Source organism: Leuciscus leuciscus (genome assembly GCF_965113295.1).
Source record: "Leuciscus leuciscus genome assembly, chromosome: 24".
Classification (NCBI taxonomy): Eukaryota; Metazoa; Chordata; class Actinopteri; order Cypriniformes; family Leuciscidae; genus Leuciscus; species Leuciscus leuciscus.
This window is the reverse complement of record NC_138723.1, coordinates 5,423,677-5,448,414: the sequence shown is the minus strand read 5'-3', so window position 1 is coordinate 5,448,414 and position 24,738 is coordinate 5,423,677. Positions and strand designations below refer to the sequence as shown.

The 24,738-nt window shown below is 38.8% G+C and overlaps 1 protein-coding gene across 1 annotated transcript in view; it reads left to right on the top strand.

Moving 5' to 3' along the window:
- The window catches only part of auh (AU RNA binding protein/enoyl-CoA hydratase), a 46,826-nt gene extending 22,308 nt beyond the window's left edge, over nt 1–24,518 (top strand). Inside the window, exons 7-10 of the mRNA XM_082156866.1 lie at nt 13,880–14,067; nt 14,156–14,206; nt 22,496–22,543; nt 24,054–24,518. Of these exons, the coding sequence (XP_082012992.1) occupies nt 13,880–14,067; nt 14,156–14,206; nt 22,496–22,543; nt 24,054–24,131 (365 nt within the window). The 3' untranslated portion in view covers nt 24,132–24,518. The remainder of the gene's footprint in view (nt 1–13,879; nt 14,068–14,155; nt 14,207–22,495; nt 22,544–24,053) is intronic.
- Nucleotides 24,519–24,738: the final 220 nt, after the last annotated feature.

Here is a 24,738-nt window from a genome sequence, read left to right as displayed (position 1 = left end):
AAACTTAAACTGGAATGTCACTGTTTCTGTCACTGCAACTTCCCGAACAGGCGAGCACGCGCGCACACATCACTTTTGAAGTAAAATTTTAAATTGAGGATGCGGTGCATCGTGATGCATCGTGATATCGAATTGAACCGGATCGATGACATAATAATCATAATCGAACCGAACCGTGAGACCAGTGTCGGTTCACACCCCTAGTCCCTATGAAGCCCCTCCTTCTGAAAACCACAATGTGCTCTGATTGGTCGGCTGGACTAGTGTGTTGTGATTGGTCAACCACTTTGATGCGCTTGGGAAATGTCCCGCCCCTTACATAACTGCCAGTTTCAACACACTACTAACTAACTCAACCAGGCCCCGCCCCTTTATTCTGCGTATTAATTATTTAAATGAGGAATATTGTGACGTGTTCGTTCCCGGAAGAAACTCAAGACTACAATGGAGGCGTTTCAGGAGTTCAGAAACAGTGACACTGATATAGAGAATAACTCCCGCTGGAGGGACTTTGAAACTTTGCAGACCTTTTTCATACTCAATCAGCAACATTACACACTAAAGAAAGATGAACATGCAAAAAAAAATGCATAATAAAGAGGATTTATAGTGTAAAGAGGACTCTGAGTATTGCTTATTGTGAGTCATAAGGTCTAATTTTATGGTTATTTTATTGTGTGTTGTGCATGTGTAGGTTTTGGAGCAATGGTTGCAATACCAACTATTGTATAGAAAAGAGCTAGTGAGTAAATGACAGAACTTTGATTTCTTTAATTACTTATTAAATGACTTGGGGCACGTTCCTTTTAGGCCTCTGTTAATAATGTATAATATTTGCTTGCTTCTCCAAGGTTAATTATTTAATTGACTCCCTGATTGCCAAATAGGGCTTGATTGGTAGCTTTTGGAAAATTGCAAGATTACAAAGGATATTACAGTCATCCACGTGAAGTCTTGAGTCTTCTGAGTTTGAAAAACCTTAAAAAAACAGAACATTTTCAGTTGGTGGTGTTGGAAACTTTATTCCTTCATCGAAGCATAAACCAGGAGGCTTGAGTTGGATCTTTTAAGCAGAAGAAATTCTTTATTGAGATCTTCGCCGCTGTAGTTTTTTCTCAAGTCTAATCTAAAGTAACTTTACATGGTATTTTATAGGCATTTTAGGAGGAGGGACTTTTGGGGGTGGAGACCTTCCCTTTACAAAGTATGCAAATACAATATAGGCGTCAGCTCGTTACCAGAATTTCCGCAGCTCTGATCTCATCAGCATAACAGTGATCCAATCAGCCTGACTAGATCGCCCATACATTAACATTATCATAGAGACAAAAGCACAGCTGTACATTGAGCTTAATGGTCAGGAAATGCATAAGGACAAAGGGTGAGGGTGAGAGTCTCAGGAATTGACTCATTTAGAGAACAGGACTGGCAGGAATCTCTTGATATAATCATCATAACAGCTGCTGAACTTTCTCAGTTTATAATGGAATCTAAATTAAAACCTCAAATGCTAAAATCAGTATTCTTCACCGTGATGTTTATGTAAAGAAGCATATCTGAAATAGATTCTTAAATTTGTAATCCTTCAGTGGTATTGAATTAAGTGTATTTGGGATCGTAGCCTGTGTCAGGCCATCCTTTTCCCTGCATGAATCTGGTTTCCAATGACTCAGCACATGGTGGAGTCAGAATAGCAACTGTTATGCGAAGGAATATTCACGCCCCGGACTGACCAACCACAGGGCCACATGCCTTCGGTACAAATGAATATGCCAATGGAGCCGGGCAAGGCGTACCATGATTTGGCTCTTCCTTAGAGATAGGCCATAACAAACTTTCAATGCTTTTAAAGCTTTTAAAGCTGCACAAAACCTCAGTCTTTAGGAAGCCAACTTGGGACAATAGAAATGCTTCTAGCAGTGATGCTTATTATTTTGATACTGTTTGTACCGCAGTACATATATCAGTGGCCAGGACTCTTTCTATACACATGAGAACAACTAAGAAACATGGACTTTTCAGCCAAAAATGAAAATTATATCATCATTTACTCACCCTTAAGTTGTTCCAATCCTGTATGACTTAGTTTCTTCTGACGAACACAAATGAATTTGAAGAGTGTTGAAGAAGGTCTCTTTCAAACAGCGCAGGAGGACATGATTTTCCCCTTATGACACGGTTAGAAGTGTTCAATGACAAGAACTCTGAACTCTTAGTTTGAAGTAGAATTCAAATCTTTTATGAGGACGACATTGCATGTCGAATTCTAGCATATGAGTGTCAACATTATTGACCCAAGAGGCACACAAAGCCAGTCGTAGTGGGAACTCTTCTAAGAGCGAGGAAGATCAGTAGAGACCTTCCACTCGAGAGGACCGATTTCACAGCCTGTTTGGCCCGTATGAAGTGAAATATGAAGGAAAAAAGGTATTAAACCTCAAAGCTCAATCGTCTACTGTTGTTGCTTTAGAGGTTATACACACAGATGTTGTTGGCGACCAGTCAGCTGAAGAATTTATGTTGACCTATCAAAGAATTATATAAGGGAACACCCAAAGAAGTTATAGGATATTGTAGGAGCCAAGTCAGCCCTAGAACTGTACAAATTCCTGGGAAACTGGAGGAAAAGGTTGTTAAACATGACAGTATGGTCTTTGAAAATCCATCCTACAGACTTTCCCCACAAAAGTGTTCACATCGGGGTTCATAGATGCCAGGACACCAAGCCGGGTGATGATGAGACAGTGTTTTAATCAATAAGAGTCATGATTATTATTCTAATACTTCAAAATATCTTCAATAAAGAAAATTAATGAAGTTTTGTCCAGAGATGTCCTCTGTTTCATTAAGACATTTACGAGTTTTTGGCGATAGTTTCTGCATTTCCAACCAGCTCGACAGCCACCTTCCTGCAGTCTATCTCCACCCCTAACCACACAATCCAATCAACAAGGTGATCCGTATTACTAGAAACATCCATGCAGTTCTGATGGTGCAGGTTGGAAGTAACTCCTCTATAATGATCTTTTAGGATTGGGATTGGGCATATTAATGTATATCAATCAACATCATCAAAATGTTTGTCACCGCTAAAAGATTATGAATTGTGTTTGATAATATAACACTTATAGAACTGCAAGAGAACAAGAGTTTTATTGATTTATTTATGGATACCATGAAGTCTAAAACCCATGTTCATTGGAAATGCGTGCATGTAGCAAAATATTACATTGCTGCTTTCATGTTTTGCTACACTTTCATAGTGAAATGTCCAGTGAGTGGTGTTAAGGTGCATTCAATCTGAAACCAATGAACGTGAATCTGGCAACGTTTTATTGGTTGTTGTACGTATGATGGCAGTTCGAAAATTAAATGTCTGTTGAGTGGTGTTAAAGGGGTCATATAATGGTACATGCACTTTTATAAGTTGATTGTACTAAAAAGTGTGTTGGCACACTAAAATGATAATGATAATGATAAAAATCCATCCAGTGTTATTTTTTTTAAATCTCCTTATATGTTTTCCCCCGTCTCAAATCAAGCCGTCTGACCCTGTGACGTCACACGGTCGGACGCCCCTCCCACAATTGTTAATTGACAGCAGCGTTTCAACACAGACCCGCCCTGAGCGAGCTGTCATCATAGTCCGCGCGGACATTGTTGATACGCTGGAGCAGAATGCTGTCTAAGCGATTGTGGTGTTCTGTTCTTGGGTGTAATAAGGAACACAGCAGTCATTTTGATGTTCCTAAATCCGAACCGCTGAAGACGCTGTGGCTCACGATCAACGTCAATTGCTTTCATGTTTGCGTGAATCATTTCCCACCAGACTGCTTTATAAACGAGGGTCAGTATAAAGCTAAAGTAAAAAGTTTTTCATGACCATTAGTCAATCCATGTAACATCAATCTGTCAGTGAACTAACGTATACATAAGTAAACACTTATCTCGTACCTCACTACTCTACCCTGCCAGTACATTCAAAGATAGATCAAAGTGACATTACGTTAACCAACCATTCGGAAACGTCCTGTTCGAGCTTTAATTGTCGAACTTCTTCGGGGCCGTCATCTTGTTCCGGGTCCGACTCCGGTTCAAATTGATACGGTTGCACAGATGTTTTCTCAGAGACTCTCTTTCTCCAAAATATACCCTCAACTGTTGTCAAGGCAACACTCCACATGTGTTAAGTCAAAACGCCCACAGAGCAGAGGGGCGGGGCGAGCAAAGCTCATTATCATTTAAAGACACATGCACTTAAACGGCGTGCTGAAAACAGAGCTGTTTTTGACCAGGTAAAATTAGTGTTTTCTTACAATACTAATGAGAATTTTTTATTAAATTGTATTACAAACTTTTCATTTAGACCCTAAAGAATCATATTAGCTTGTACAAAAATGGCATTATATGACCCCTTTAAAAGGTTAATACTCTGTCACTTTTAAAAATACAGTACCACCTACAGTTAACCCTACACTAAGCACAACAGAGAGTGTTAACAAAAGCAAATGCTGAAGCAACCATGTTGGTTGAGCTGGTTATGTGATGCAAATGTCAAAATGTATTAGTTTACAAATCATGCACTATGACAAAAGTGTTTTGATATTATAACATGGTATTGTGCAAGAAACCACTCAAAGATAAGACTCTCTTAATCGATAATCTGCCCCCATAAAAGGAATAAAAATTGTTTTAGAGTTCATTTCAGATGGAACATTATATGTATGGGTATGTTTTGTGCAGTTTTCCAAAGAATTTTAAGCAGATATTTCCAATGATCATGTGCTGTATTTGTAATATCTGCTATTTTGCCCCTCCCCACACACTATTTGCATGTGCAATTTTGCAGTTAGCACTGCTGACAAGGTTACTTTTGTCCATCTACCGATGCAATATACAGTATCTCATTCATAATCCATCCTAGTTGTGTGATTGCACAGTGAATCTGCTGCTCTCCTGCAAATTAAATCACAATGAGATTAAAATGTTCAATAACCATTTGCATTGCCATATAAGAGCTTTTCTAGACCATGGCTTTCTAAAAAGCATATTTATTTTTGTAACCAGATTTAGTGGAACAACACATTTGACTTTTGAAATCACTGTCAAATTATACCAAAATAAACATGATTTAGACGGTCAGAAATAGAAGAGCAGGTGTCGTCTACATAGAGACGGGCCAGAGGCGGGAATCTATGTTATTATTATTTTTATTTTTCACGTTTTAATATTTTTTAGCTGCAATGCTTTAATTATCATGCTGTTTAAAAAAAAAATATATATATATATTTTTTTTTATCTGATGTCACAAAAGTTGCTTTTTAAATACTGAAACCACTGGGCTTCCTTAAAGGATTAGTTCACCCCAAAATGAAAATTTCCTAATAATTGACTCACCCCAATGCCATCCAAGATATCCATGTCTTTCTTTCCTCAGTGGGAGAGAAATTATGTTTTTTGAGGAAAACATTTCTGGATTTTTTTTCTAAAAATGGACTTCATTGGTCACCATCGTTTTTAAGTCCAAATCAATACAGTTTCAAAAGTCTTTGAAGTGTTTAAACGGGCTGTACGCGATCACAGCTGAAGAAGAGGTTGTTATCTAGCGAAATGATAGGTCATTTTTAAAAAATATATAATTTATAGACTTTTTACCTTCAATAGTTCGGATTGAGCTGATCAACAAACGGACAGGGAACTACGTCATCACGTTGAAAGGTCACGCTGGCAGAAATACCGCCCCACTTTTTACAATGCGACCGTACGTAGGAGGATAGTTCAAATAGTATTGTTTGCTATATATATAGTAATAGTATTCAGTAAATATGAATATGAATAGTATATGAATAACATTCTGATGAATATGAATAGTAGTTCAAATAGTACTGCCGGCGTGACCTTTCAACGTGATGACGTAGTTCCCTGTCCGTTTGTTGATCAGCTCAATCCGAACTATTGAAGGTAAAAAGTCTATAAATTATATATATTTTTTTTAAATGACCTATCGTTTCGCTAGATAACAACCTCTTCTTCAGCTGTGATCGCATACAGCCCGTTTAAACACTTCAAAGACTTTTGAAACTGCATTGATTTGGACTTAAAAACGATGGTAACCAATGAAGTCCATTATTAGAAGAAAAATCCAGAAATGTTTTCCTCAAAAAACACAATTTCTCTCCCACTGAGGAAAGAAAGACATGGATATCTTGGATGGCATTGGGGTGAGTCAATTATTAGGAAATGTTCATTTTGGGGTGAACTAATCCTTTAAATCTAGTTAATCAGTTTTGGTGTGGTGCCTGATCAACTAGTCAGTTTTGAAAATGTGTAGTTTTTCACAACCTTACAAGCAATGTTTATTTGATATTTAGTAGTTCCCAGGCACTGATAAGCCCCACTTCTCAAGAAGAAAATTATATCATCATTTACTCACTTTAAGTGAGTCACAACTTCATTTACTCACAACTTAAGTTGTTCCAATCCTGTATGACTTTCTTTCTTCTGACGAACACAAATGAATTTGAAGAGTGTTGAAGAAGGTCTCTTTCAAACAGCGCAGGAGGACATGATTTTCCCCTTATGACACGGTTAGAAGTGTTCAAGAACTCTGAACTCTTAGTTTGAAGTAGAATTCAAATCTATTATGAGGACGACATTGCATGTCGAATTCTAGCATATGAGGCATGAGTGCTAACACTTCTCTAGAAGACCCAGATTCCTCTGAAGGACTGTTGCAACCGGTTTCAGATTGAGCTGTTTATTGCTGTTTATTGCATTTGTGTACATGTTTTAAAAAAGATGTTACCTAAATGTTTGCTCAATGTATTTGTGTTTTTGGGGTAATTTTGTTGCAATAGCTTACACACTTGATTTCAAACTTTGAACTGAATTTAGAGAGAGTTAAAAACAAGACCAAATACAGAGACTACAAGCAGTAGCACAAATAAATACAATAGAATAAAGAAACAAATGAAATTAAACAGTGCTGTACATTTTTCAGATGGGTCTAACAGTAAGAAATACCACAGAAATTGAATAATAATGAAATATAAAATATCTCTGCATAGTCTTAACTTTAATAAGGAATCATCTATATTTAATCTATACAGTTATTCAGTCAAGAGAAGTGAGTGATTTTCTCTTTCTTTGGTTGTTTGTTTAACATTGATGATAGACAGCAGCAGATATATTAAGCTTTCTTTCAGCACGGATTTAAAAGCACTGTCTTTCTCATTTGTTTACATTCACTTAAGATATGACTGACTGTGTTTGCGTGAATACTCGCCAAGACGGGCATTTTGACATAATTTTGTGTGTCTAAGCGCAATACGTCACGAAAAAGAACTCAGATTGACACTCGCGATCTGTTTGAGAGACGCGTTACATGCGCGCGCTTTGGCTGAGAGCGCACAAGTTTAAAATTGCGTAAATGTTTAAGACTTAAAATGACGTGCAAATGATAAACTTTAGTGATGATGCAACACTGTCCTGAATTGGCAAGTGACAATTCCCTCAACTGTCCTGAAACGTGAGCTGATGTCTTGTAACGCAGCTTGCAGAGCAGACGCGATGTGGTGATGTGAAGCAGGGTTGGGGATCGTTTGAATTTGAGCAATTTCGATTCCAATATTCTGATTCTGCTTATCAAATCCCAGTTTCGATTCCAATATGGCAACAAAAAAAAGTCAAACATATTGTAGATACCAAACATCTTTATTCTTGTCTGTTGCAGCTGAGTGGACAAAATCAGCAGCCTAAAGAACAACTAATAAACTAGACTAACAAATATACATGTTAAAACATTATTAAAGACAAGTATTCAGTCAGTAATACAATAAGATCAAATTTACAAAGAAAGTGCAAAATTAGCAATAGTACAAAATTGAAATCAAATGTAAAATAATACTGCATAGTTTTCTTTTTATAAATAAAATATAGATTGATCCTTATTAAAGTTACAAATAGGGCTGGGTAAAAAAGTATTGATTTCTCAATTTTAATCGAATCGATAAGCTTGTGAATCGAAATCAAATCGAATTGTGAAATTTGTGTCAATACCCAGCCCTAATTGCAAAAGTATTTTAGTCAAGATCAATGATTTTCGTTGTCTTTTGTTGTTTGATTAACGTCAATGACACAGACGGCAGCAGGTGTATTAGGCTGCTGTCACTTTAAGAGCTCATTTTTATATTCACTCATGTCATACCCCACTGTGTTCACAGGAATGTTTTGACATCATTTTTGTGTGTATTTGTCTGTTCAAGTGCAAGAAGAAACAAAAGAAAAATCAATTCAGTATTCATGCACTGTAGGAAATTGTAATTTTATAACAAGTATCCGAATCCTGAATTGGAATCGATTTTCGATTCCCAACCCTAATGTGAAGCAATTTGCGGATTTTAAGAAAAAGAGCAAGAGAGAGAGAGAGAGAGAGAGAGAGAGAGAGAGAGAGAGAGAGAGAGAGAGAGAGAGAGAGAGAGAGAGAGAGAGAAGATGAGGCACAGCTGAATCACTCGCACTTTTTGTGAAATAACATGTCACAGAAAGTTTTCAAATAGCTGATTTGCTCTGATAATCTGTTTGGATTCGTTCAATCATCTAACCAACATGCCACTGCATAAATGTTTGCGGGAATATCTGGCCTTATAATCGCGAAACCCCCAGGAATGTGTCAAATTACGCGCAATTGCGTGCCGAAATTCAGGCCCTGTTAACAAATGGAACCTTATTGTAAAATGTTACTAAGTTTTGATGACAATTTTGATTTTCAGATGAACTTTCTCTCTAAGTCATAATATTGTAGGTGGGCAGATCCACTTCACTTGCTTATTTTCATAGTTCTTCATACTTCCTGTCCTGTGCTGGGAATGAGGAGGAACAGAAGGTCAGCCCAGGACAGGGGAATAGGCCTAGATAAATGTGCAGACATATGACATAAATGACTCACCTTCACTTTTCACCTTGCGAAAAGCAGTGATACCAGTTAAATGGGTTGGGAGTGTTACAGTAGATGATTTGTGTGTGTGTGTGTGTGTGTGTGTGTGTGTGTGTGTGTGTGTGCTTGTTGACGTTTTATTTTCTCATGGCATGAAAGACAAACTTGTAACTTATCTTTATCTTTAAAAGAGTGTGTTTGTGTGGCATAACTCAGTAGTTAAATAAGAGTCTGTGCACATTTATCAATAAAAAACACATTTTAGAATATCGGTATTTACCAGGTTTGGGCTTCATTCCTTAATCCCAAGCCTAAATGCTGCCGTTTATATAAGAATCATTTGCACAGTTGCACTCTGCATGCGTTTGATGAATGAGACCCATCATTTGTACAAAGAAATTAGTTTCTTTCCAGGAATTAGGCCCTTATTATGGGCTGTTACTCAAGACCCCAAAGCAAAACAAAAATATTCTACGTAAAATGTACATGTTATTTGAAAGTAGAAGTGGGATCGCTTCACTGTTTACGCCTAGTCCATGCATCTGCAGTCTCTCGCCCCTGTCAAATTTGACAAGATTAGATTAAAGGTTGCAGGGATTGTGTAGCCCTTCCAGGAACTCGAGCACATGTTTGACTGTGACGCTCTTTCTTGACGGCCTCTCCGGTTTCTTGGAATGAAATGTGTAACACTTACCAGCCTCTGCTTGATTTCAAAACAACCCCGAGCTGACCTCCGTCACACTCTTTGCCCTTAGTCTTTCTTCAGCGTGTTGACACCGTTTATGGTAATCTTCTTCTTTCTTTTTTTTTCTTTTTCTTTTTCTGGTTGGTGTTGTAAATGCATTGTATAAAGGCAAAGGCCACTTTCTCACAAGCCAGGACTGATGTGATGCAATAATTTCCCTGAATTTCTTGCTAAATCTCCGCCGCGTAACAAACTGTTGTTTGGAGTTTAGTCTAAAAAAATTCACTAATGCATGAAACGCATTTGATCTGCGATTTTTCATCTGTGACTGAAGTTCTCTAACATCAACAATTATCATGAAAACTATTTAATTGGAAGCCAAAGAAATAGTTTTGTCTGTGAAACAGAATGATGACTAATGAAATGAGAGGATTGCAGTGTAACTAGATCTTGTCATTGCTCATGGTTGTGTTTGTATGTTTGTAACGATCGGCCTTATTGGAAGATGTGACTTGAATTAAAGTGGGTCAGATCTAACCGTGTGAGTTTGAGAGTGTTTAAGAAAGATGAGACCGACGACAGAAACGAGATGAATAAAGAGATGAATAGAGGTGGCAGTGGCCCGTGGAGGGTTGTGAACTGCTTTATTAGTGAGCACTTATGCAACACGTCTCTGCGCTTTCATGTGTAAACATCTTTCTCACACAAGATCTCGAGTTGTGCAAGAGTTGTGCAACGGAGTCAAGAGATGGCCTGATTACAATTGTGAAAGGAACCTGTCCTTGTAAGTTGCGGTTACATGCCATAACTGCAAATTTCTCAAGAAAAGATTCATGATTCAAAGATTATGAATGCAAGTTGTCTTTGAAATGATAAATATTGATTCGAATAATATGAAGACAGCTTTCCAAAGCCCTACAGTGATCAGGGTTGTCAATCTCATGTTAGGATGAGGGCCAGATGCGGGAATAAATAAACCATCCAACATGTTTAAACCGCTGACAATTGGCCTACGTTGATATGAACCTTACAAACTACAAACTGATAAAACTAGAAAAACACACTGCTCTGTGAAAACTGCTTTTTTTATCGTGAAAAGATTTTATACATTTTTTTAAAATGTTTTATTTAATTTTTTTTATTAGATTTAGATTTTTCATGGCTGATTCCGATCTATTTTTTCTTTTAGGAAATTTGTTTGTTGTTTATTTGCCCTGCAACAGGCCACTGGTAAAAAAACAAAATCTGTAGACATTTGAAATTAGAGGCAACCACATTTGCATCATGATGCACAGATGATGCACAGATGCAGCACGAACAGTTGTTTAAATTAGATGGTATAACTTAAAGATTTTACGCAAAAACGGAATGGTCTGACTTTTGTTTTAATTAAATGATGCTATAATTACTCTAGAAGACACATGCACGAACCAAAAACAGCTGACGGACTGAATAAAAATGCAAATTCACCCTTTTGCCAGTAGGTGGCGCTTATGAAACAGCAGCAATATAGCGTTTCCTTGTTTAGCGCTGTACACAAAGCAGCGTTGCATGTGTAAACACTACTTTATACGGAGGTAAGAGGACAAGGACATGCTATCGAAACTATTCTGAAGACAGTTCCCTTCATAGATATTCATATAAACCCCTACCACCATTTTTTCTTCCTATACCTCCTATGTTCCTACAGAAACGGCGAGCTTTCTGTGTCTGGGACAGTCTTGGCTCTGCTTGAGCGTCTGTGTTGTCTTTGTGTCCATCTTCAGCGTGTCCCATCTCTGGCCTGTGTCAACGTCCTGTTTACAAACTTTGTCATATTTCCCACACAAATTACATTTTGGGAAATAATAATTGCAAAACAGTTTTTGTGCAGGTCCAGAATAGAGATCGGCCAAAATAAAACTTAAAACCGCTCCGACTTGTGCCCCGGTTGACCGGTGCATCTCTATTTTCTATTATTTGTTCACATCATCCCGCAGGCCGGGGCCGTATGTTTGAATCCCCTGGTTTACACTCTTCAGGAAATCAACATGTAAATGGCTGAGTTATAGCTGACTCTGCACATTAAAACATTTATTCATTGTCATGTTTTTCCAAACCTGTCTGTTGTTCAAAAATTTAGGAAAGTTTAAAAGGCTCTTTTCCATACAACAATAGGTCAAGTCTCTCAACTCCAAAAAACACACCACAGAAAGAACCATAAATTAGTCAATTTGACTAGTACTCCAACTATATACTGTAATAGAATTAGTATATTCCAAGTCTCCTGAAGCCGATAGCCAGATTCAAATTCCCATCCACCAAAACTTTCTCCATTTTAGGCAACATACTGTATCACAAACTTCAGTTACGCCACTCATACAAACCACTGGCGTTGTGAACCAGTGGCATTTTGCAGTCTGAATGCAGATGCAAATATCATTGTTTGTGTGAAGAACAAACTGAAATTTATCACAAGACTTTAAATGTAGCGCTCATAAAGTGTCCTTATTTTCTGACAGACGTCACTTGATCTACTTTTAATATGATTTTATTCTGCTATTTATTTGTTTTGTTTCCTTGACCTTGACAACTCTGGTCATTTTGAGCTCTATACTGTAGTTATTGTTTAATTTCTATCGGTTAAGAAGTTTGGAATAGAATTGGAAAAAAAAGACACAGTTTGCCCTTAACTATAACTTGATCTTATCACTTGCCATGTCTATGCCATTTAGCAAAACAAGTCAAATGTTTTCAACATACGGGACCTAGATATCAATGAAATTCATTTCCGGCTGTTGAATAGATAAAATTCTTGCTATTGTTTGTTTAAAAACTGTAAAGTCATAAGCTGTCTTAAGCACAGCTTCAGATTCTCAAACAAGGGTGTGCGCGCACACACACACACACACACACACACACACACACACACACGCACGCACAAACTTGTTGTGCCTTCATTTGTCTGCTGGCAATTTCAGTTTATTTTGCTGTTCTGAATTGAATAAAAAATGGTTTGTACAATTTTCCTTGTCTCTGTTGATTTGCATTGAAGTGACCATAATTACCTCCATTTCTGTACGTGGATTGTGACTTTAACTGCCCGCTGAAATAGTGTAGTTTAGTTTAAGTAGTAAAAATCTTTGTGTAAATTGAAATAAATGAAGGCTCCTAGGAGCATGGATGCAGCGAGTGGTCATTTTCAAGACTCATTGTAAATCAATTAGCTTCGTTTTGTACAATTTTGTACAAAAAAGCTCAGGCTGCACAGTTGATACCATGCTAAAACACAGGCCATGAGGTTTGTCCTCAACCACAACACTTTCAATGAATGACCAGCACATTTAAATATTTTGTGTGCAACAAATGTTTATAACATGAGTTTCTGGAGTTGTGTATGGAGAACTAAGATGCAGCCTTTTGTTGCAGTTGTGAATTACAATGTGTATTTTTTGATAGTGTTAACACCATTGAAGCACAATACAACTAACTGCTCCTGTTCTCACTCCTCATCAGCTTCCCACACTCACTTTTTGCTTTATTTTCCAACTTTAACTGTGGCCAAATGGCGAGTTTTTCGAACACTTTAAAAGATGTTGTTTTCCGTTTTTCTGAAATCAGAGAATCAACAAAAGGCATCCTGAGAAGTTGCATCTTTCTCTTTGACAGCCCTAGACACCGCAAACAAAAAAAAGAGAAGAATCTGACACTATAGTTTAGCCGATCAGAGAACTTGAGCATTGAGTTTTGCTGGTATGTCTTTGGAAGGTAGTGATTCGAAGAGATTATCATCGTTTTCACAAAAATATGACGTTTTCAACATTCATAATAATAATGTGACACTGAAGACTGGAGTAATGATGCTGAAAATTCAGCTTTGCATCACCGGAAGAAGAAAAAATTCACATAGAAAACGGTTATTATAAATTTTTACATTTACATTTATTCATTTAGCTGACGCTTTTATCCAAAGCGACTTACAATTGCTATATATGTCAGAGGTCGCACGCCTCTGGAGCAACTAGGGGTTAAGTGTCTTGCTCAGGGACACATTGGTGTCTCACAGTGGATTCGAACCCAGGTCTCTCACACCAAAGGCATGTTTCTTATCCATTGCGCCACCACCACCAATGGTGGTAATATTTCACAGTATTACTGTTTAATTAAATGCAGCCTTGGTGAACAAAAACATTCAAAAATCTTACTAACCCCATAATCAAACATGCTTTGAATTTGATTGAATGTCACAGATTAATATGAGATTATTGTTCTGGCTGTAGGGGGAACTCAGCGCCTGCCCCGAACTGTAGGAGTGTCCGTAGCTAAAGAGCTGATATTTGCGGCGCGGGTGTTGAGCGGCGAAGAGGCCAAGACGCTCGGCCTAGTCAATCATGCAGTGGAGCAGAATCCCAGTGGAGATGCTGCGTATTTGCGAGCTCTGGATCTGGCCCGTGAATTCATCCCTCAGGTATGAACTGCCATGCTCGTTCATTCAGCTTCAACAGTTTTTCACTGTACACTGTTCTAATGAAGGTTTGATGATTGTTCTCTTCAAGGGGCCAATTGCGATGAGAATGGCGAAGTTGGCAATCGACCAGGGAATAGAGGTAAGATTGCACATTGTACTGACTTATCTGGTAAAAAATAAAGAGCTGTTTTCTTCCTGGTTTGTGAGATTGAGGCAATCTGTGTTGGCATCTTCTACCAAGTGACTTGAATGTTTGCCAAAATACCGTAGAGTTTTGGTTGAAGAAAATTCCTTTGATGTAAAAAAAAAAGAGACTGGAAGCATTTTAAAAGTTGATCATTATTTTGATATGTTACCATGACTATTAAAGGGGACCAATTATGCAAAATTCACTTTAATAAGGTGTTTGAACACTGATGTGTGTCTACAGTGTGTGTAAACAAACCAGCCTATAATGGTAAATCCACCCACTCCTTTTTTATATAATCCCCATAAATCATAAACAGTGTCTCCAAATGAGTGGTTCCAGATTTCCCCGTCCTCTTACTCTTAATGATCTGCCCTATTAGCATAGATCCCACCCCGAGTGAGCCGCGGCAGTCGCCACTTCTGTTTCCTCGCTGTAGCAGCTGGAGATACACAATGTCTGCGCCAAAAAACATTACAAATGTTCTGTTATTGGATGTACCAGCGAACATCAATCAATCAATCAATCAATCAATCAACATTTATTTGTATAGTGCTTTACAACAACCGTCAGGTATCCAAAGTGTTTCACATCATAGAATAAAATAAAACAACATATCATACAATAAATACATATAACAGTAAAATCAAAAAAGAAAAGAAAAAGTTGAAAAGAAACCGGAAAAAGGAAATTATCACACCACTACTGCGTATTAAAAGCCATTCTAAACAGATGGGTTTTGAGTTTAGACCTAAAAAGAGTTTCATCTGCAGTTGTACGAATATCAGGGGATAACTTGTTCCAGAGTCTCGGGGCAGCAACTGCAAACGCCCTAACGCTTATACTTCGACCTTGGGACTTCTAAAACCAGATGGTTTGAAGACCGTAATGACCGGCTGTGCTCACGCAGGGTTAAAATCTCAGTGAAGTACTCCGGGGCCATTTAGGGCCTTAAAAACGAACAACAAATTTTTTAAATCTGTTCTAAACTGCACTGGAAGCCGATGAAAAGTGTAGAGAACGGGAGTGATGTGTGCACGCCTAGATGTATTTGTTAAAAACCGAGCAGTAGCATTTTGCACAAGTTGAAGTTGTGAAATGGAGTTTTGATTTAAACCAACATAAAGAGCATTACAATAATCCAACCACAAACTAATAAAAGCATGAATCACCTTTTCTAGATCATGCCTGTTAAAGGTGCTGTATGTATTTTTTTTACTAAAACAAATCCTTTTTTTTATTGCCTGTGTGTGAAAGGGTTGTAATCTCACATTAAAATGATCCACTTTGCGGGTTTTGCTATTACCTCTGAAAGCAAGTATTCTTATTTTTATGTGAAGGTGCCGGGTCGGATTTACCGTGAAATACAGTGACGTCACCTGCATGCTCGCCCCCGAGCCTCTCGCCTCGTCTAGCCTACTGACTTTGCACTCAACAGCGACGACACTGCAACTTATGACATGGACTTATGAATTATGCAACTTATGACATGTCTGATAACACTAAGAAACGACCTGCTCCCAGCACAACACGTCACAGACTCCAACACAAACTCCACATATTGATAAAAAACCAAAAAAAAAGTTTTTTCTGCTGAAGCTCGTAAGGCCAGACGTGAATCGGATGAACTTCGGGTGAACTTCGGGTGAAAAAACACGGATCAACATTGGCAGGGCATTTGAATCATGGAGAAACCTTATCTACAAACCTAGAATGTACAGTTCCTGAAGAAAATGTGAAGTGGTGCTTGCAGTGGCAAAATTCGGCACGGTTGATAGGGTTCCATACTTATCATGGTACGAGCATGGAGCATTAGTTCAACGTCAAGCTGATAAAATTAGCCTATTATTGTAACGTTGCAGTGGGAGTTTACCTGAGTTTCCAGCATGTTGTTGGGATGCTTTCTCCGGTGTGTTGCGTCTCAGTCTGGCCGGTACCCACAGACAGTGCTCGCTCATAAATTCGAGCACGGACGCGCAAGAGCACGCGCTTGTAAACTTATTGGTTGCAATCTGAAACATCACCGCTAGAGGTCGCTGAAAACTACATACAGCTCCTTTAAGAAAAGGCTTAACTTTAGCTAGAAGACGAAGCTGCAAAAAACTCATTTTGACAACATTGCTGATTTGCTTGTCAAATTTCATGTTGCAATCAAAAGTAACCCCCAAATTTCTGACAGCAGGCTCAAGGTATGGAGCCAGAGCCCCGAAACTCACCGCTGAACCGTTTGGGTTACCGAAGATGATACACTCAGTTTTTGCTTTGTTTAAATTAATATAACTTAATATCATTAATACAATTAAGTAGGGGGTCTAGTGCGACACTATCATTCGGTTTTAAAGGCAAATAAATCTGCAAATCATCAGCATAACAGTGAAAGGACAGGTTGTGCTTTCCTATAATACTCCCTAATGGCAACATATATAAAGAAAACAAGATTGGGCCAATAATTGAACCCTGGGGTACCCCACAAGAAAGAGGAGCAGCTGATGAGGAGCATTCACCAATCATAACAGAGAAGCTCCTATTTGCTAAATAGGAGCTAAACCATTGAAGTGCCAAACCTTGAATGCCTACACAATGCTCAAGGCGAGAGAGGGAGACTGCATGGTCCACCGTATCAAACGCCACTGTGAGGTCCAAAAGCACTAAAACAGCAGGATTCCCGGCATCCACAGACACGGCAATATCATTATGTACTCTGAGCAGTGCAGACTCAGTACTGTGACGTGATCTAAAACCAGATTGAAATTGTTCAAGCAAAGAATTTTTCTGCATAAAGGCTTGCAACTGTATAAAAACAACTTTTTCCAAAACCTTTGACAGAAAAGGCAGATGAGAAACTGGTCTAAAATTAGATAACACTGAAGGGTCTCTATAGACTCATAACGGTCTCTATAGACTCCCGGCATCTGACCCACTGAGGACACTGTGGCTAAATTTAATTTATGAAGGAAATGTGCTGAAGAAAATCGTTAGTGTTATATATTTGCACAAATCATTTTATGCCGGACAGCTTCACAAACAAGGGTCAGTTTAACGATGGATTTGCACAAATGTTGTGTCTGGAAGATTTTTATATTAACGTTACGGTACATGCTAGTCGATGAGTTGAATCAACTTAACTCCACAACAACTAATAATGTTGTGGAGTATAACTAACTCCAATAGTTCATTGATCCACTTACTATTCAGTAACGTCCAGTTGCTTTCTAAAAGTTGTAACTTCTCCCTGAGTCTCTCCATCAGTGTCCAACTCTGGTTCGAACATGTAAGGTTGAACACGCTATTGACAATTTCTGACATATTTGCTGCGTGAGATTCTCCAGTTTTGTTGTTGCCAGAGTCTCCGAAGCACGAGCTGTAAAGGCAGCAGCAGCTCATTTGCATTTAAAGGGACACACACAAATAGGGGCAAACTGGAAAAGCTATAATAAAGGATCTGTGGGGTATTTTGTGCTGAAACTTCAGGCACATTCTGGGGACACCTGAAACTCATATTACATCTTGAGAAAAGAGGCATAATAGGTCCCCTTTAAATAATCCTACTTTTCCCTGCTGTTCGTGAGCAAACGTATAAGAACAGACATACTATATGATGCAGCTGATATACATCTGTTACAATACCTACGTCCATCTCTCAGCATGTATATGCTTACCAGTAAAAGTGTTTGTACGTGAAGTCGTGCAGATCCGAGTTACCAAAGAGAGTGTCTGCTTCATGACATTACCTTGACCCCAGAGGCCAGCCTATCAACACCGCACGTCCTTTAGGAAGTAGTGTCCTCATCTTTTCTGTGGACGTCATTAAAAGAGGAAGAAAGCTAACACAGGCTCATTGGAAAACGTGCCTCTATCTACATGTTAGCAAAACTCCTAAAACGTACCTGTACATAAAATGCACTGCAGTTTCCAGCTAAAAGGTACCCTGGTAATCCAGAGTTCTCACGAGAGCACAAGTTGAATTTGCTCAGCGAGTTACTCTGGTGTCGAGTAATGATGCTCCTTAAATATGCCCCTCGATCTGAGCTGCACCAATCACATCGGGTTATCTGATATAGATAACGAGATGGCGACAGAGGCGAGATGACGACAGCGCTGTGACGTCGAAGTCATTAGTAAACATTGCAAGATGGCTATGGATGGACACCAGTTGTTTGAAACGGCTTTGGCCGCTACAATGAACGAGTTAGACTTGGCTTTTTATCTAAAACAGGAACAGAAGACGCCGCTCGAATCATTCCTTTGCAAGAAGGGCATTTTTGCTGTTTTGCCGACCGGATACGCTAAGAGTATAATCTACCAGTTAGCTCTGCTGGTAGCTAAGCGTATGGGGCTTGTTGATTGGTCGTAGTGTAATCCAATTGCATGCAGTGAGATTTTCAAATGCATGCTTGGTGCCGCCCCTCGAGCTGGCCGACTTTCATTAGTCGACGCCAGACCACTCATCTTTTAGATTTAGGTCTGGATTTCCAGGCTAGTTAAAATGAACACTAGAGGCAGTAAAACACCAACAACGTTTATTCCTTTTTACACAAATTATGATTACAGGGGCAGATTATTAATTAATAAGGGCGTAGTGTTGTGCAAGGAATCACATGGAAATATGTTATGACCTTTTGCACTTTTACCATAGCACATCCTCTTAGGGATCCACGATATATCGGCCACCATATCAGTATCGGCCAATATATGTTCATTTTTAATGAATTTGGCCGATATCTTAAAGCCGATAAATAATGTATTGTTTCCTTCAGCTGAGACACTTCAGATGTGCACTGTTCACCATGATGGGTTTCATTTGCTTGAAATATGATTAGAATCACTTCAAAAAAGGAAAATACAGTAAAGTGCAACACGTGCAGCGCAAGTCTGTCATATAGACTACATCAAATTATAATGAGAACATTATAATTGTGTGTTTGAGACATGGCTATTAATGGTGAGACTTTTGTTTTAGTAACCAGGCTCTCAAAAATGATATAAAAATTTGAATTTAGATTTATCAGCCAATATATCGGTTATCGGCTTTCATATAGAAAGATTTATCGGTACCGGCCAAAATGTTCATATCAGTGCATCCCTACATCCTTTGTAAACCAACACATTTTGATGTTTGTATCACATGGTTAGCTCCACATGCGTGGCTTTTCTCACCTGGTACAGCATTGCACTTGTCGAGTCCCATGAAGCACCAGTCATGACAAAAGAGCTCAAAGACTTAAAGCAGCAAACTAAAGCGCCATTTTTGATTCAGCAAAGGTTTTTATCTCTCGTTTGCTTTTGTTAACACTATCAGTCAGGTTTAGTGTAGGTGGTAGGGGTGGGCGATATGACCAAAATTATATTTCACGTTAACGATATACATCACGATATAGTTATTTATTTGTCGTTTTTCTGCAAATTCGACAAATAGGGCTTTATATATTAAGTAAACTTAAATACTTTACAAATGAAAAGTACTTCACCTTGTTTGATAATTTTTTCTTTTATTTGGAACTTGATAAATATAGTAAATGAAAGAAACAACATTTAGATGAACCATAATATAACAAATTTCACAGTATTCCACATTTCACAGTTTGATGTGGACAGACCTTATTATTATAACTTTCCTCAAGTAATCTTCTCACAGCTATAAAATAAATAACACTTAAGTAACTGGGAAAAAAATACTGCAGAAAATATAAATATGTAAAGACTTGAAGGAAACTATTCCTTGCTCACAATTTGTAATTTGTAATAATATGTTTTGAGAATCTCAATCAAAACAATTACAAATTGTGAGCAAGGAATACAAGCTGGTCAACTGTCTCCGGTTTCAGTGCTGATCTGCGGCATGTGATGATATTCCTGGTCGGATGGGGCGCTTGTGGCAGGGATGCAGAGATATTTTTTTTCCAGGCTGGCCACTCGTGGAAAATTGGCCTTGTGCTGCCTCCACCATTCCAGGGAGTTTGCCTCTCCATCAACTTCAGCTGTCTGTAAATAGCTGTTAAGCTCCATTTCCATGGACTCTCTCTCTGACTGAGGGACAGCTTGGCATTTACGTGATTTTACTTTGAAGAAGCTGCCCAAACTCCTCTTCTTTATCTTAGCGGGAATTTCTTCAGCAGCTTCGACTGGTGGCAGTGACACTCCCTCTGCAGACTTTCTTTGTTCAGATGCAAGACTCTTCTTGACCTTCATGTAGTCCACTCTCTCTGCTTCTACATATGTGGTTTTAAAGCGAGGGTCGAGAAGGGAAGCCATTGTCAAGCATCTCCTGGGTGGATTGGTCTGCATATTTCTCATTCAAATAGTCCAGAATCCGCACCTTGGTGTCCTTGGTGAGCTGGGTATCATCATCCTGTGGCTTCAGAACCTGCTCATTGAAAAGATGAAGCACGGGTTTCAAGTATGAAACACTCACGTACTGTTCCCTAGACAAGGCATCTGTGAACTCCACAAGAGGGCTTAATGCTTTATTCACAGATTCACGAACATCCATGTCCTGTCATATCAGAGCTAAATGTCTGGTCTTTTTCTCAGCTTGCAGGACTTGTGTTAGAGTTTTCTCCTGCTCTATGATCCTTTCGATCATTTGTTGCCTGGAGGCCCATCTGGTTGGAGTCTCAGTGAAGAGTTTATGAGCAGGCAAGCCCAGTTGTGCCTGAGCAATGGCCAGTTCACGCTGTCTTTTCCAAGTATTTGAGAAGGCACTCACGACTCTCTTGAAGACCCCAACTGTACGATCAACCTGGGGCACCTTCACACCTCTCTCTATTAAGATAGATACATTGGAAAAGGTGTATGTATAAGCATGCTGTAGTATTAGTAGCATACATTTAAACATCTTTAAAATGTTTCTCTCTATAATTAAGATTAATTAACAAGATAAACAACATGAATATTACATATTCTCGGTGTCACATATCTCGGATCAAGGGTTTTGATCAAGTCTCGAAACCCCTTCTTTTCCACAGTGTAAACTGGTGCCACGTCTTTACAGATATACATCGTAATGGCCTGTTATTTCTTTCCATCTCTTTGAGCTTTTTTCATACGCGAGGCCTTTAGTAAATGATTCGGCCAAGCTAGTTTAAATCTGCATTGTTTTGGTTTTAGCATCGGAGGTTGACAGACCGCTTGATGTGTGGCACATCTTTTGGCTTTCATGATATTCACGTGCGTGTTTCATTTAGAGGTGATGAAACAAATGACTTGTGCTACCGTTGCTAGTGAGCACATTAGCTCTACATAGTTTGCAAATCACGTTTTTCTGGTCTTTGTCAGATTTTGCAAACCACAGATGTCGCACCTCTTTTAATAACAAGTTCTTCCTCCTGCTCGGGATTGCTTTCTGTCCTCCTCATGTACCTGTTCATCTTTCTCCATGTTTCAAACGTGCAAACTCGCAGCGTCTCGCTCAGTCTCACACACTTGAGTTAACCACGCCCACTCACGCCCACTTATTTGCATGTCACGGTATACACGGAATAAAAAAATCTGTTATGGTTGACATTTTTTACCGCGGTAACTATATATATACCGTCAGCCCTAGTAGGTGGTACGTTATTTTCACCTTTTAGCATCACTCAACATGCATTTAATTTCTGAACTGCCGCCGTACATACAATAAAACATTTTCAAATTCAAGTTAATCTGTTTCAGAGAAAACTGAACATGCTTTTAGTGTCACTCACTGGACATTTCACTTTTTGGAAGCGTTGCAAAACATGAAAGCAGCAACGTAATATAATTTTGCAGAAATGTTGCCACAGGCACGTTTTTCCCAATGAGCCTGGGTTAAAAAAAACAACTCCTTATATTTGAAGATGCTTCACTAGGAAGCAAAATAGCTTGTTTTCATCTGACCTTCTTTAGAAGAGCTGTCGCTGTTAAAATGAAGAAAGAGCTTCTATTGAGCCTCTGATGCCAAAGGACATTTACTTACAATTCAGTTGTTTTTCTAGTGAGGAGTTCAGATATTTCTGTGTTTGTGAAATGCCAAGGTCACCTACAAAAGTAGGTCTCTGTTCTTCTGTGTTGTCATGAGGAGCTCTTGCACGTTTATTGGATGGTTTGTTCCCACGGCTACGAGGAGAAAAGAAAGTGTGTTGTATGGGCACTCGACATCACATCAGACTTAAGTTCTCTCGTGACTTATACAGTTGTTGTGGTTCATATAAACATTCTGCAAATGAAAACGGATGATGCAAAACTAGTGTCGGATGATGATGTTGTTGTTGTTTTTTCCAGGTGGATTTAAAGACAGGATTAGCTATTGAAGAGGCATGCTATTCTCAGGTATGTTTACACAATGAAAATTCCCATTAATCTGAGAATCAAAATAGTATTTTGTTGCATTAACTTTTGTTTTTTGAGCCAAAATACTGTTCTACAATAAAGCACAATAGTTGGGATCCAAAGTAAAAACCCCATTTGTTTTCAACATGGAGAAATATATTTTACCAATAATTGATAAACCTTTCAAGAGCCATGTGCTGGCGCTCTGACATATTAAAGGAGTAGTTCACTTCAGAATTCAAATTTCCTGATAATTGACTCTCCCCCACATCATCCAAGATGTTCATGTCTTTCTTTCTTCAGTCGAAAAGAAATTGAGGTTTTTGAGGAAAACATTCCTGGATTTTTCTCCATATAGTGACTTCAATGGGGTCCTACGGGTTGAAGGTCCAGATGTGAGTTTCAGTGCAGCTTCAAAGTCTCGACACGATCCCAGACGAGGAATAAGGGTCTTATCTAGACAAACCATCTGTCATTTTCAACAAAAAAAAAACATTTATATACTTTAACCACAAATGCTCGTTGTGCACGTCCACGACTTCATGCATTACGTAATCATGTTGGAAAGGTCAGGCGGTAACATGAAGGGGGGTGTGGGGAGTGGAGGAGAGAGAAGCATGAAGAGGGAAGTTAGAGAGAGGAGAGATGTCCTCGACAGTCCCCTTACAATTATATTCTCTTGAATTTTGATATGGCCGACACACGACCAAAGAGACGACGTTCTCTTGACGTGGGATGAGGAGGAGGAGGAGGAGGAGGAGGGAGTTTTGTTTGACAATACTTCGAACGTCATCAAGAAGTGACGTCACCCAGCATCGCTTAGAGCAGCTTTAAGATATTTTGTTTGTAAATGGTGTTTGACTTATTCTTTGCACGTTCGCTTTGTAAACACTAGGTCTGTACTTTTACTACGTAATGCGTGGAGGATCGCAGAGCTAGTGCAAGACGAGCATTTGTTGTTAAAAAGTATATAAATGGTTTTTTTAATGGCCGATGGTTTGGCTAGATCAGACCTGTATTCCTCGGCTGGTGTCGAGACTTTGAAGCTGCACTGAAACTCACATTTGGACCTTCAACCCGTTGAAGTCACTAAATGGAGAAAAAAACTGGAATGTTTTCCTCAAAAACCTCAATTTCTTTTTCGCCTGAAGAAAGAAAGACATGAATATCTTGGATGACGTGGGGTTGAGTAAATGATCAGGAAATTTAAATTCTGGAGTGAACTACTCCTTTAACTCAAGTCCCAGCTCGAGGTCCTTTCCCGATCCTGTTCCCCTCTCGCCTCTCCTGTCTCTTCCTTGTCCGTCCTCATCATCAATAAACACAAAAATAAATAGTCGCTATATAAAAAGAATTCCTTTAATTTCATATAATCAGCCGTTTCAAAGGTTAACATGATGCACTTCATGCAGAGAGTGAGCGCTGGCCTAGATCACTCAGAAAGCCACTATATTTAGCCCTCGAGGCGGCACAGCTGTAGCGTTCCTCTGATACGACTGTTGTCTCCTAGGTGATCCCGACCAAAGACCGGCTGGAAGGTTTGCTGGCGTTCAGAGAAAAGCGTCCTCCTCGCTTTAAGGGCGAGTGACACCGGCCTAACCAACCCAGTTACAAGCAGCTGCCTTCCACATTGCCTTTCTGAGTCCCGTAAAGACCGATGCATACCTGAAATATTTGGAGCGCTGCCATGATAGTCAGATCTGTAGGCATTTCAGCTGAGATGTGTGAAGAGCAAGCATGAAAGATGAAAGCTATTCCTTCCTTTGTGATTATGAACTTCTTTTCTTTCTGTTGTATGTTTGGTACATAATTTAAAGAGACTTTGTTCATTCTCATCAGTTAATAAATAATGCAGAATGCACTTCAAAATGGGAAATCAACTATTACAATTCATTTCATTACAAGACAGTTGAAGGAGCGTGCATTACACCTCAAATACTGCTAGATTAAGCATTAAAGCTGCTTTCACTTCAAACATGTGTCTGTAATGAGTCCACATCTACACAGTTTATGCCCTGAGGATATTGACTCTCTCTCAGTCTCTGTTTCACGGTGTGTGTTGTAATGAAATGGCTACTGTTAGCAAAGCTATTAGGAAAAAGTTCTGAAATTTGTCATTTATGCATTAAAACTTATCCATACTCAGTGTAATTCAACAACACAACTATTTAATAAGATTATCTTACTTCCTCCAG